The sequence below is a fragment of the Colossoma macropomum genome, unplaced genomic scaffold (genome assembly GCF_904425465.1).
Source record: "Colossoma macropomum unplaced genomic scaffold, Colossoma_macropomum, whole genome shotgun sequence".
NCBI lineage: Eukaryota > Metazoa > Chordata > Actinopteri > Characiformes > Serrasalmidae > Colossoma > Colossoma macropomum.
The window spans coordinates 25,985,666-25,998,737 of record NW_023494804.1 but is presented as its reverse complement, the minus strand read 5'-3'; the positions used below and the strand labels follow the sequence as shown (position 1 = coordinate 25,998,737).

General features: G+C 37.0%; 1 protein-coding gene across 4 annotated transcripts in view; it reads left to right on the top strand.

The window, feature by feature from the left end:
• The window catches only part of nrg1 (neuregulin 1), a 133,042-nt gene that overhangs the window by 51,571 nt on the left and 68,399 nt on the right, over positions 1-13,072 (top strand). Inside the window, exon 1 of one of the 4 annotated variants that reach the window (XM_036594832.1) lies at positions 10,738-10,876. The exons of 2 other annotated variants lie outside the window; for them this stretch is intronic. In XM_036594832.1, the coding sequence (XP_036450725.1) occupies positions 10,864-10,876 (13 nt within the window). In that variant the 5' untranslated portion in view covers positions 10,738-10,863. Of the gene's footprint in view, positions 1-10,737; positions 10,946-13,072 lie in introns of those variants that run through there. One more of the 4 variants, XM_036594830.1, reaches the window with a different exon arrangement.

Below are 13,072 nucleotides of genomic sequence, written 5' to 3'. Positions count from 1 at the left end.
CTCTGCATACTTTGTTAGCCCCCTTTTACCCTGTTCTTCAGTGGTCAGGACCCCCATGGACCCTCACAGAGCAGGGTGGTGGATCATTCTCAGCACTGCAGTAACACTGATGTGGTGGTGGTGTGTTACTGTGTTGTGCTGGTACGAGTGGATCAGACACAGCAGTGCTGCTGGAGTTTTTAACACTGTGTCCACTCACTGTCCACTCTTTTAGACACTCTCAGCTTGTTGGTCCACTTTGTAGATGTAAAGTCAGAGACGATAGCTCATCTGTTGCTGCACAGTTTGTGTTGGTCATCATCCAGTCCTTCATCAGTGGTCACAGGACGCTGCCCACAGGACGCTGTTGGCTGAATATTTTTGGTTGGTGGACTATTCTCAGTCCAGCAGTGACACTGAGGTGTTCAAAAACTCCAGCAGCACTGCTGTGTCTGATCCACTCAGACCAGCGCAACACACAGTAACATGACGCCACCACGTCAGTGTCACTGCAGTGCTGAGAATGATGCACCACCCAAATAATACCTGCTCTGTGGTGGTCCTGTGGGGGTCCTGACCATTGCAGAACAGGGTGAAAGGGGGCTAAGAAAGTATGCAGAGAAACAGATGGACTACAGTCTCAGTCTGTACAATCCACAGTCTTCAGTTAAGAGCTTTAAAAATAATTTCAAAATTGCACTATATTGGATTGCAAACTAATGTAGGATTAGCCTTAGTTTCATCCATTATAATAAAGCTTTATCAAACACAAAAATCAGCACATCTGGATACAAATTACAAAAAATGAAGTAAATCTTTTCCAGTTATGATTGCAGTTTAATGGAAGGTACTTGACGTCTTCCATTTCGGTTTTTTGTCTCACAGGTTTCTTTGTGCATGAGTGCTCTTCTGAATGAAGCCCCCGCATGATCCCACTTCAGTGGAATTACAAAGTTTAGGTGGAGCCAAAGTCAAATAAGTGCAGGTAGTCAGAGAAGGATATGGCTCTTATTGTCTGTTCAAGTTCAAACAGGCTTTAAATGGAAAAGGAAAGGTCTAAATGGAGATGAATGAATTGCCCCTCCTAGAAACTACAGGAAGAGATGAAGCAAAACATAACATTCTGTTTTATGAAGGCTACAGTATAAAGATGAATCTATCAGTGTCTAATTTTACCCTGTTTAGTTTTATCATTGTTAACATCTCTAAAAAGACAAGCAAGAATAGATGAGTGTCATTTGGACAGTACAGTACATATTGAAAAGACTGATGTAATGAACTTGATTCAAATGTGTACATCATTTATATATATATATATATATATATATATATATATATATATATATATATATATATATATACACACATATATATATATAATATTACATCAGTACAATTATTGCCCAAAGCACTTAAACACATGTAGCTGGTGTTAAGTTTGTCCAAATGTACAACAGTTATTTATTAAAAATTAGTCAAAAGTGTTTTTGCTTTTGTAAAATAAGTCATTGGAAAGCGTAGAGTTGCTGATACCTATTCCTAGTCAAAGATACAAATGAAATTATCATAAACTCTTGTTTTTTGCGTGATGGGGATGAGTGGTAGGCCCCACATGTAGGCGTTGTGTTTGTACCATCTGCACTCCTGAAAACCCTGCAATTTCTCCGAAAAGTCCTCTGGAAACTTTAGGTTCCCCTAAGTGCCCTGAACTCACTACTATAAACTGTTTGTATGAGAGGACTCGGCGTAGGTGAAAAAGAGTCACCATTTACGCACTATCCAGTTCACTTATTGTCTGAAGGAAATGACGGCAATAAGCAACACATCCATTTCTCTATACAGGTTTTTCTGAAGAAGCCCTTAAAGCACAATGTAAAGAACTGAGCAGTATGGTCTTTTCACATTGTTCTTATGAAGATCTACAGTAGCAGTGAAGAGCTGAGTACAACATCATGTTGGATAAAATGTAATAGATGTTTCACATAATTAAACAACCTGTGAAACAGTAGGACATGATTTTGGTCATCTTCTTGTATCCCCATAGCAACATCTTCTGCAAATATTGACAGCAATCAAACATGTATTTCTTGAGATTCACTGTTGTTGTACCATCTTGTACAATCACCATCTTGGTGTCTCTCTTATAACCGTCTCACAGTGAGAGCTAGCCAGGCTACAGTACAGCCTCCACACAGCAGGGGTAGTATTATTGCAGTGTTACAACTAAGCTGCTCAAAGAAAACAATGAGAGAAGACAATGTATAAATAAAAGCGAACTTTTTAATTACAGATCCATCAGAGACACACTGTGGAGATTATTTAATTAAAATACAGTTCAGCTGTATTGTGCTATTTGCTGCTATACTTTGTAGTCAGAGATAACTTTGTGACATTAGACGCAGCTTCATTTCATTAACTAATATTTATTTTGCATTTAGTTTGAAAAGTTAGTCTAGTTCAAACAACATAGAACTGTACCAAGTTAATGGTGTTTCACTGGACCGCCAGACTTTTTAGCTTTTAAAATTATTAGGCTACTATAAGACAGTACTACAGAAATATTACACGCAGGTGACAACAGTAGTATTACACAGCATAACTATAAATCCTCCACAGAGAACAAACTTAAATATTATATTTTTCTGCAAATGTAATTTTACAATTTCTGTTTGCTGAGTTTATATATATTTTTCTATATTTAAAAGAAATATCCCAAAATGACTTGGAATACATTCTGGTTTCATTGACTTACATTACCCCTATAAAGTAATCATTTTGGAGACACAAGGTTTTTTCCCTGACAACGGCGATATATATATATATATATATATATATATATATATATATATATATATATATATATATATTAGGGGTGGGACTCTTTAGGCACCTCACGATTCAATTTGATTACGATTCAGAGGGCTGTGATGCGATTATAAAACGATTATCGATGCATCTTTTTTTTCTATACATCATTTCTATTTTTTCACTGTGTGAGGACTTTGTAGTTTTAAAGCAAAGTATTTGTAATGATCCATAATGAATTTACTTCCAATATCTTTTATTAATAACTCAAATGGAAGTGATGTGGCAAGTGAACTAGAAGGCTCTCATTCAGTGCCTTTGGAGCACGAGACGCTGCTGCCACTCATCTGCGATAAAATGCGCAGTTATGGTGAAATAAGATCCAGTGGTGATGGATGTCCACGCAGCACACGTTACAGCTATTCTACCCGTTTTTAGTGACTTTATAACTTTGGTTTTGGTCTCGTTGTAGAGACGGGGGGGGATCGACACGGGTCGTGTGCAACATAGCGCGAAAGCCCTGTTTCGCAACGACTGAGAACCGCCGTGCGGACTGCAGGTCACATAGCAGCGATGCTTTATTCACATTTATAAGCAGCGCAGTTGGTTTCCTGGTACGTAAATCTGCAACGAGAGACTGTCAAACACTAAAAAGTGGCGAAGCTGAAGTCGCTTCTCTTTCGAATTCTCCCGTTCCACCTTAAATGGTGCCGCATTTACATTCGGCGCCTCAGTCAGAATTTAAGGTGGAACGGGTAAATTCGAACAAGAAGCTGGAGAATAAGAAGCGACTTCAGCCTCGTAAAACAGTCGAACGTTGAGAGACATTTAACTGATCAACTTCTGAGGAAAAGTTTTCTGGCGGAGATGGGAGGAAAGCGGCTGTAGGCGAAGCTTAAAGCAGAGCGGAGTAAATCTGCGTTTTCGTTTATATTGTTTAGTCTATACTAGGACATCATCACATACTGAGACATACTGGACATTAAATGTTGCGGCTCCCAAGCTGGTTTGATTTTTGTTGAAAGGACAAAATGGCTCTTCTTATCATTTGTGTTGTGACTCCTGACCTAACCTGGCTTTAATGCAGAGGGAGCCGGTCGGATTTCTCACTCATCCATGTGTGTTTTTGTTATGTGCCGCCACAGACTGGCTGCACTTTTGACATTTGTGAATCAATTCAGAATCGTTCACATCCGCATCGCGATGCATCTAAGAATCGATTTTTTCCCGCACCCCTAATATATATATATATATATATATATATATATATATATATATATATATATATATATATATATATACATGTGTGTGTGTGTGTGTAGAAATCCACCTAGATCAGCATTACAGAGTAATATTACAATTATATCATATATATGATTAAAAAAACAGTAAAATGAATAAAATATTTTATATGTATTTTAGCACAGTAGCCCAGCGTCACCAAAACATTCCTCTAAAATTTGTAATCAAATTTTAGTTTGAATTAGTCAAATACAAGCATCAGTCTGTATTTTTTCAGTGTTTATCTGCAGATTTGATTCCGATACAGTTGTGTGCAAAAGCACCCCCATGTTCAAATTCCATGTTCTATTGATTTTCTAAGTGAAAATAATATTCTAAACTCAGCAAATAAGTAAAAACTGCACACTAACATTTGCAGAAAATGCCACATTCAAGGTTATAAGTCTCTGCAGAGGATGGAGAACTTATATTCAACTAAATATGGACTTTGACTCGGGGTGTCCAAACTTTTGCATACGACTGTATCATCATGCATCCCTAATTAACAGTGAAAATGGGTGAGACTACTTTCTCAGCTGTTTGTGCTGATTGAGTCTTAAGCACTTCTGTCTACACAGTGTCTCTGCCAGTTTCTGCCAGTGTTGTCAGTCCTGTATGCATATTCTGCACATTCTCTTCCTCCTCCATCCTTTAAATGGTAATCCCCCCTTTTTCCCCTTCAGCTCTTCCTCTGAATTGCTTTCTCTGATGGGATCCGTCGAACCATCCTGAATGCAGATCCTACAAGGCCACTGATGTCATGTAACTAAACCGTCTCGCTCGCTTTCATGCAAACACTGACATTTAAAGGTAGCACAGGAAGGAAGTGTTTACCATTTTGAGAAAATGTTTACAGTGGCTTGGATGGAACAAAATAGAACGTTTCACTGTCTTACCGTTAAGGAGAGTGAAACTGAAGGCTGATCGTAAGACCATTTTGTGTCTTGGTAAATCTAGTAAAATCTTCAAAATGGAAGCAAATGGAGCAAACTATGAAAAACTAGGGATGCACTGATATGGAGATTGTGGGTTGATGCAAACGTCCAATACTTTTTGTGTACATATTTGCTGACACCAGTACTCATACATGAACCTTTATAAAAAGTAGAAATTGTGACTACATCGACCTGGATTAGCATTACGTAGAAATATAGCTTTCCTTTGTGTAGGGCTACAAATGCACTTAAATATATAAAATGCTGATATTTTAGCACAATAAACCAGCATCAACTAAATGATTTACTCTTCAAAAGAAAAATAAATACATTATCAAGTATTGGTTTGAAATATTGGTCAAATCTAAACATCTGTCTGATATTGTTAATCTGTTTTAAGCAAACATCTGTCGGATACATTTTTCCAAAATCATCATGCATCTCTATTAAAAGTAATGCACTTAGCTCTTTCTTTAAAAAAAAGCCTGATTTTATTTTGACCCAATAATTGATATATTGATCATAATGAATTAAAATCAATTATAACATTCCAAAAATGATGAAGTTGATCGTCCACCTTCAGATGAATGCATCATCATGCTTTGATGCATTTTTACACCTCTAATAGTTAGAATTTTTGACTATAATTTAAAAAACAGGCTGCCTTTTACACTGTGTCAAAATTCATGACAAACAGACAATAGAAATGACTTAAAATAAAATTGTTACATTAACTAACTTTAAAGCTTACAAGGTTTTTTTTCTCTCTCTTGTAAAGTAACATTTTGAAGATATGAGGTTTGTTCCCACAACACCAAACTTATTAAAGTAACTGAATTATTTCTTGTAGGAGTTTCTGAATTATTTAGAATAATAACTACATAATAAGACTTAAGATTAATAACTGTATAAGCCTGTGCTTTACAGACTTAATTAGGACCCTGTTCAGTGAAACCATCATAGTATAAACATCATATTTGAATGGAAGCAGGAGTAGTTTAAAATTAGTTTGATTTCTACATTACAAAAAAATGAAACAGAATTCAATTAGTGTCAACCACTCTAGCATTATCTAACTTTCACATATTGTAATCTATATGGAAGAAAAGCCTACATCCTGCACTTGCCATGGAGCTTTGGGTGAATCCATGCAGTATTATAAGAGCTGATTTACAAAAAAATGAATGGTGTTGATATAAACTACCTCTAACTTCTGTGGGTCATTTGTTTGAGTTTCATATAGTTAGAGTTTTGCCTTCCAAAACATTTCCTCATACTGCTTTCATGATTCTTGAAGTGAATCTGTTTAACAGTACCATAGGGGAAGAATGAAACAAGACTTCAGATCACTCTTAATAAGCCTTCATCAGTACAAAAGCTAGTTCTGCTGTTTAATCTACTTTTCTTGTTTAATAATGTGGCGTTTTAGTGCTGTTGTTGCATTTATGTGATATGTGATCAAACCAAGCTGAAACTTTAAGCTGCCATTTTAAACAAGCAAACGTATGAATAGGAAGATACTTCACACACTGGTCACTTTGCCATTTTTAATGTTATTCTGATTAAACTAATATAAATAATAATTAATAATAATAAACGATTACTGATCCAGCAGGATATGCATGCGTCATAGCTACTCTGTGAGCAGATTTTAAAGAGTTAAAGGCGACAAAGTCTCTGAATGTATCATTGGATACATTCAAGATGTTAGGATCGACAGGGTTAACTTGCATTTCTACTGTTTATTCTTTGAAAGTTTTGCCTCATTAATCCCATCATTATCCTTCGGTAAACTTTCCGTTTGTCATGGCACTTTAAGTGAATCCATTTGCCAGTAGTTTAGGGGGTTATTTACCAAAAAGAAAGAATGAACATGTTGCTACAGATCATCCTTAACTTAAATTTCTCAAATGTGTTCCTTCAGATGTCAAAGTCTTGCCTTATTAATCCCATCAATATCCTTCAGCAAGCTTTCCTCATGCATTCATCATGGAGTTTTAAGCGAATCCATTTAACACTATAGGGGTCAATTTAACGAAGAAAAAGGTGCTTCAGACCACCTGCAGCCTACATTTGCTAGCAGTTATTCCTTTAAGTTCCAGTGTTTTACCACATTAATCCATCAATATCCTTCAGTAAACTTCCTTCATGCATTTGTCATGGTGCTTTAGCAGTAATAAACAGGCTGATTTACCAAAAAAGGAATTAAAGGGGACTTCCACTGATTCTTACAAATTTTAGTTCAATCATTGAGATGTAAACAGAGGTAATCTGTGTGGTTTGATGTGGATAGTTCACTGAGAAACTAACTGACTCAGATAACAGTGATGGTGACAGGAACCATGTGTAGCAATGACTACAATGCAAATATAGCCATTTTATCTTTTCTTTATAACAACAAAGTTTCCAGATTTTTTACATGTATTGCTGATAATGTCATTATGAAAACGTTTTATTTTTGGCCTTATAACACCTTGCATATATCTCTGCGACATGAGTGGCTATTAAAAACACGTTTAGGTCACAACTTTCTCAAAACTATTATAAAAACAATGTCTGAGGCATCAGGCAACACATTCATGACTATTTTATGTTACAAACTTTCTACCAGCATTAGGGACATTAAACAAAGTCTGGTTCTTATCAGCACCACTGTGAACAAATCTGACTCAACAAGTTTCTTTAGAACAAAGCATTTCACATTGACTTTGTGTCCATCATAACCCTTCAGGTACACAGAAATGAGTAAGAATCAGTTGAATGTTTCTTTATGTCACACAAACCAGCTTTAATGTACTTTTTTTAACTGTTTTTTCTTTTCAGTTTTATAGTTTTTCCTTATTAATTCCATTAATATCATTCGGTAAACTTTCCATTTGTCAAGACGCTTTAAGTGAATCCATGAAGCCAGTAGTTTAGGAGTTATTTACCAAAAAAAGAATGAATATGTTACAGCAGATCACCCTTAACTTACATTTCTGTTTAAGCCTTTCTGTTTTTGTCCCATTAAAGAAACTCCAATGTTTTATAACACAATCTGTGTCCTTGTATCTGTATCATGCGGTCAGCTACCACAGACAGTTAGAAAGTGTCTAAAGTACTGTCCATGGTAATGTACACTACAGAGGTGGCAGATAGATTAGGTTAGAAAATGCAGGACTTTTCCTTTAATCCCATCAGTGTCTTTCGGTAACAGTCTCTCCTCCCATGTAACCTGCACTCTCTTTGTAGGCTTTGGGAGGGAACCGTGCTCCGGTTTTGTTAACACATGCTCTGTTGCCCTTCACGCCTGAGCCCAGCTCTACTGTGCTGTGTCCCCAGCGCCCTCTATGAGCCCGCACATTCCTCAGCCTTGGCTCACTCTGAAATCACCTACCCACGTTCCTTTGTGACACATCGCCATTTGCCAAAGAAGAAGGATTCTCTGAATGGGGTTGGGATCTCCTCTAGCCTACCCCATATGTCCTGCATTTCCACAGTCTACCTGGTAGCGCCTCGTTTATCATTCGCTCCAGGTTTCAGTGAACACCCACAGAGTGAAACTGAACAGGAAGATTAAAGCAGAACCAGGAATTGCAGGCAGTTTGAAAGAGTAGCTGTTTTCTCATGACTTTGTCTAACATGCCACTGCTTGCTCCGATGAAAAGATTGAGGATTAAATCTGAAGCAAGGCGACTGTGTGCAGAATTACTGATAGTGAAAATATGCATCAATTCATACATAAATCATTTGTGAACACATATTATATGCTCTGCCCGTGCACTGCCTAGAATTAAACGAACAAATAGTGAATCAGCACCATTTTTTTTTGGAGTCAGCTAGTCTTTTTCATAGTGTTAGTGACACTCCTTAACCAACCTGATCCTTTTGTATGATAAATGGAAGAAAACTGTTTGGGAAAACGTACGTACAGAGTTCAGTTCAGCACACTCTAGTGATCTCAGTGAAAACATGAAGTGTCCGGTATCACTACCTGGGTTTCTGATAGCAGGTCTGATCTTGTTAAGTGCTGTCGTCAAACGGAAAAAGGGATATGACTCAACAACTCATTCTCAGCATAAAAAGAACAATGTCATCCACTTTGTTGGCTTCACTAGTTTTTCACTAGTTTTACATTGTGAAATACATGGGAAAAGGGTGATTAGACAGCCATGCTAAGGACATCTTGATCATGTAGAATTATGCCGGAAGTGGCATTCTGTGATAGCTGTAGTTGAGAGGAGCTACACAACGTACTGTAAAATACCTGTACAAGTGAACAGCACCCAGTACATGTGCAGCTATGAGGAATCAGATTTTTATCTAAATCATGATAGTTAATACAGTTTTATGTAACAAACACAGTGCCTTATACATAGAACACGTGGTTTAAAGAGTCAAGGTCGTTGATGGAGAACGTACCTATAGGATTGGGGTGCCCAAACTTTTTGTTGTGGAGGGCTCTGGCGTTAAGAGGCACAAAAATCAAACCACAAGTAGAGAAATACATTTGAAATACATTTGCATTAAAAAAGGACATTGGAAGTCGGTAGTTTTTGTGCTGGATGAGTAACAGAGGCTGCCTCTTCAAACTAAAACTAGAGCTAATGTGGTACAACACTGTGCGTACTGCTATGAATTCCTATTGACAATTTTGCTGTATTTGACAACATCTTTCATAGAACTGACAATCCTCACTGTATATTAGAAATTATTGATAACACTGTTATAAATGTAACAAATGTCTGTCACTTTAGTTTAAGGCAATATAGTGTCTTTTACTTCATAAACCATCTGATGTCATCTTACCAATACTAACATAAGCTGTTCCTTTTTTAATATGTTATTCAGTGTTAATGCAGGTATTGTTAAGTCACTATGTAGGTAGCCTTTAAATAAAATAAAACAAAAGTATTTGCATTTGAGCCATAGCACCCAAACCGAAATCTGATATATGGCAATATATGGGTTTCAAATATATGATATATACAATCATACATGGATTTCCCTCATATCCAACTTTGAACAGATACGTGGCATACATGCCAACATATTTGCAACTGATCATTTTCAAATATGAGACATATATTTCAGCCATATATCAACATATTCAAACAGCTGTGGAAAAAACATGTATTATAAATATTATTCATATATGGAAGGTGCATATTACTCACTTACTAGCTACATATTAATAAGGTTTTCTTTGTTTCTTCCACATATGTCCTAATGAAGTGAGCACTTGTATACTAGTTACATTACTTAACTCTAGACACATGCTGATTATAAGATATGCAGCAAAAGATTTAAAACATGAAATGAAAATATTGTTCCCTGACACATTTATATGATTTAATATTTAAAAGCAAGCAGATAACATAGTAGCAATTAAGACTGTACTGGTATGTATTCAGCCATATCAGACATATATTGCTGCTGCCCCCCCAAATGAGATTTTTTACAAAGTACGTAAGATTATTATTATTATTATTATTATTATTATTATTATGTGATAGGGAGGTTTTATTGCTGGTTTCTCCTCAGAGGTTTGTTCACCCACGCGCTGCTCTGACGGTTTAAAATCATTAGAATGTAGTTGCTTCAGTTATGAGCCACGGTCTAAAAATGCTCATCTGTAATTGTGAGTGGGTCATTTGTGGAGTGGGCAGTGTGGGCTCTAGCAGAAAGTAATTTGACCTGTTGCAGTGGTTCCTGAGATCCCGCCTCTCTTTTTGGGCTGTAAAACAAATGCCGCGGGAGCAGGGCTGCCGGAGAGCAGTTAGCCGGAGTAAGTGCAGAGCTCCCACCCTGAGGAACTCACTCACAGCCAACTACTGCTGAAACAGCTCGAGCTGAACCTGAAGAAACGAGGACGGAATTAAGGATGTCTGGAAAAGGTGGGAAAGGTGGAAAGGGCGGCAAAGGTGGAAAAAATGGACAGAAAGCTGGAAAGAACGATGCCCCAGGTGTGTGAGAGTGAGTTACTTATCAGGGCAAGGTGGCTGGTGAGGTGTGGCGATTTCGTAAACGTGCCTTAAATAGTGAAAAGTGACAAAACTACTGAGGAAAGTTCTGTTTTTACGTGTGTGTGTTTTCTTATTTTTGAAGGAGGAGTGTGTTTTTTATGTCTGAGTGTAGTTTCTGAGTTTCGGCTCCGTTTGGTGGAGCACAGGTGTATTGAGTGTGTGAGGAGCTAACAGTGCTGCGCCCTTCATTCAGTCTCTGCTGTCGCTGCCTGAATAACAGACGAGCGCGTTTCGGCGGTTGAGGACGTTTATGAATCAAACTTTATGTAAATAAAAGCTCTTTTTGCCCGAGGCGAGTCGGGCTTGTAGAGAAGATAAACTGGTGTCGGCTCTTCGGCCGAGTTAAACTAGCTGACAGAAAGTTGAGGCGATGGGGGCGGACAGTGTGGAGTTGACAGAGCGCCCTCTGGCTGAATAGCAGAGAAATTTCAGTGTGACAGTTGAAGGGGAACTCCACCGATTTTTCAAATTGTCTGCATAATTCAATTGAGATGTAAACAGTCATTCAGAGTGGTTTGGTATGAAATGGTGCACTGTAGAGAAACTTTACAGTGGTGCTGATAGGAACCAGGGGTCGTAATGTCTACAACACAAATATGGCCATTTTATTTACTATCCAGGATAAATATTGAACCTACATGCATTTTCTGAGTTTGATAATGGTAAAATTGTGAAAATTCCTCAAAAAAAGTTTCATTTGGGTACTTTTTAGCCTTACAACACGCTGCATGTACATCTCCACTGTGAATGTGAGGTAGCTTTTAGACACTTCAGACAACTGGGTATCACCAGCACTGTGGCCAGTTCTGTCTTTAGTTTGTCCAGAACAATTACAAGATTTCACATCACAACACTTTGTTTACACTCCATTTAAAAAAATAAATTTAAAAGTTAGAAATGTAAAAAAATACTTTAATTAGACTTTAATTAGAAATTAAAAAGGTTAAATTACTCTTTAAGGGGATGTCTCAGCTCAGCTCATACTAAAAGCTGGTTGAACCTAAATACCCTGAAGTCAAACAACATTCACCTACATTGGCAGTTGTTTCCCGTTTTATGTTTGACTAATAATGGGAAACAGTAAATTATAGATGATATAAGTGTCTTTATCATCTTTGCAGCTTACTCGTGTTGTGTCCTGTTGAAACAGGCAGGACTGAGTGTTGACCTGACTTGTAAAGTAAACTTAACTCAGTAATGTCCATATATGAATTTTTACATTTTCTTTGGTCCCAGTGTGCAAAATCAGATAATAATAAAAAATAATAAAAATCCAGATTTAATTTTGAATAAAAGTATAAAAATGACAAAAACCTTAATATATTTAGTGTTAGATATTCAAGTCAGAACAAGTTATATGGTATGCATGTTGTTGGGAGCGGACTGTACAGACAAGATATATCAAAGCCATATTATCAGTAATACCACCTTTTTTCAAGAAAAAAAAGTGCTTTTTTTACATCAGCTATCATTCTTTTCAAAAACTTGTTATATCCAAAATTGTTACAGATGGATATAAAGCATTTTGGAATGAAACTTTATGAACACTGTTGTCTGAAGAGTTTGCCACGAAAGTGTTTGTGAAATATGTTCTCATTTCATAACTCTGGTTGGAAGATGAGCTAATTCATAACGGTCTTAGTAAATTAGTGACAGGTGTCAGTCCAGTAAGCGGGGAATTCCCAGAAGGTTTTGATGTGGACCGCTGTAAACAGAGGGGTTGATCAAAGTTCATTTGCTTTGTAAGGGTTCAGATTGCAGTGAATGGCAAAGTGTCATTTGCTGTATTCTTTATTTGAGTTAAGCCAACCTGAAAACCTGATCTATTGTCAGTGTGTATTGTAGGATGGAATTTCTTTTAATCCTGGTGGTTTCAACATGTTTTGATAGTATAATATATACCCTTATAGTGAGATGTACTGAAAATATGCAACTGTTGGAAACTGAAAGAGAACACAGAAGTTTCTCCACATCTGATTCTTTTTATTAAATGATCTAATATTTTATCGGCATCCAGTGGTCACATTCTAAATGAATTCTTGAAGGACATTACCCCTTAAATAACCA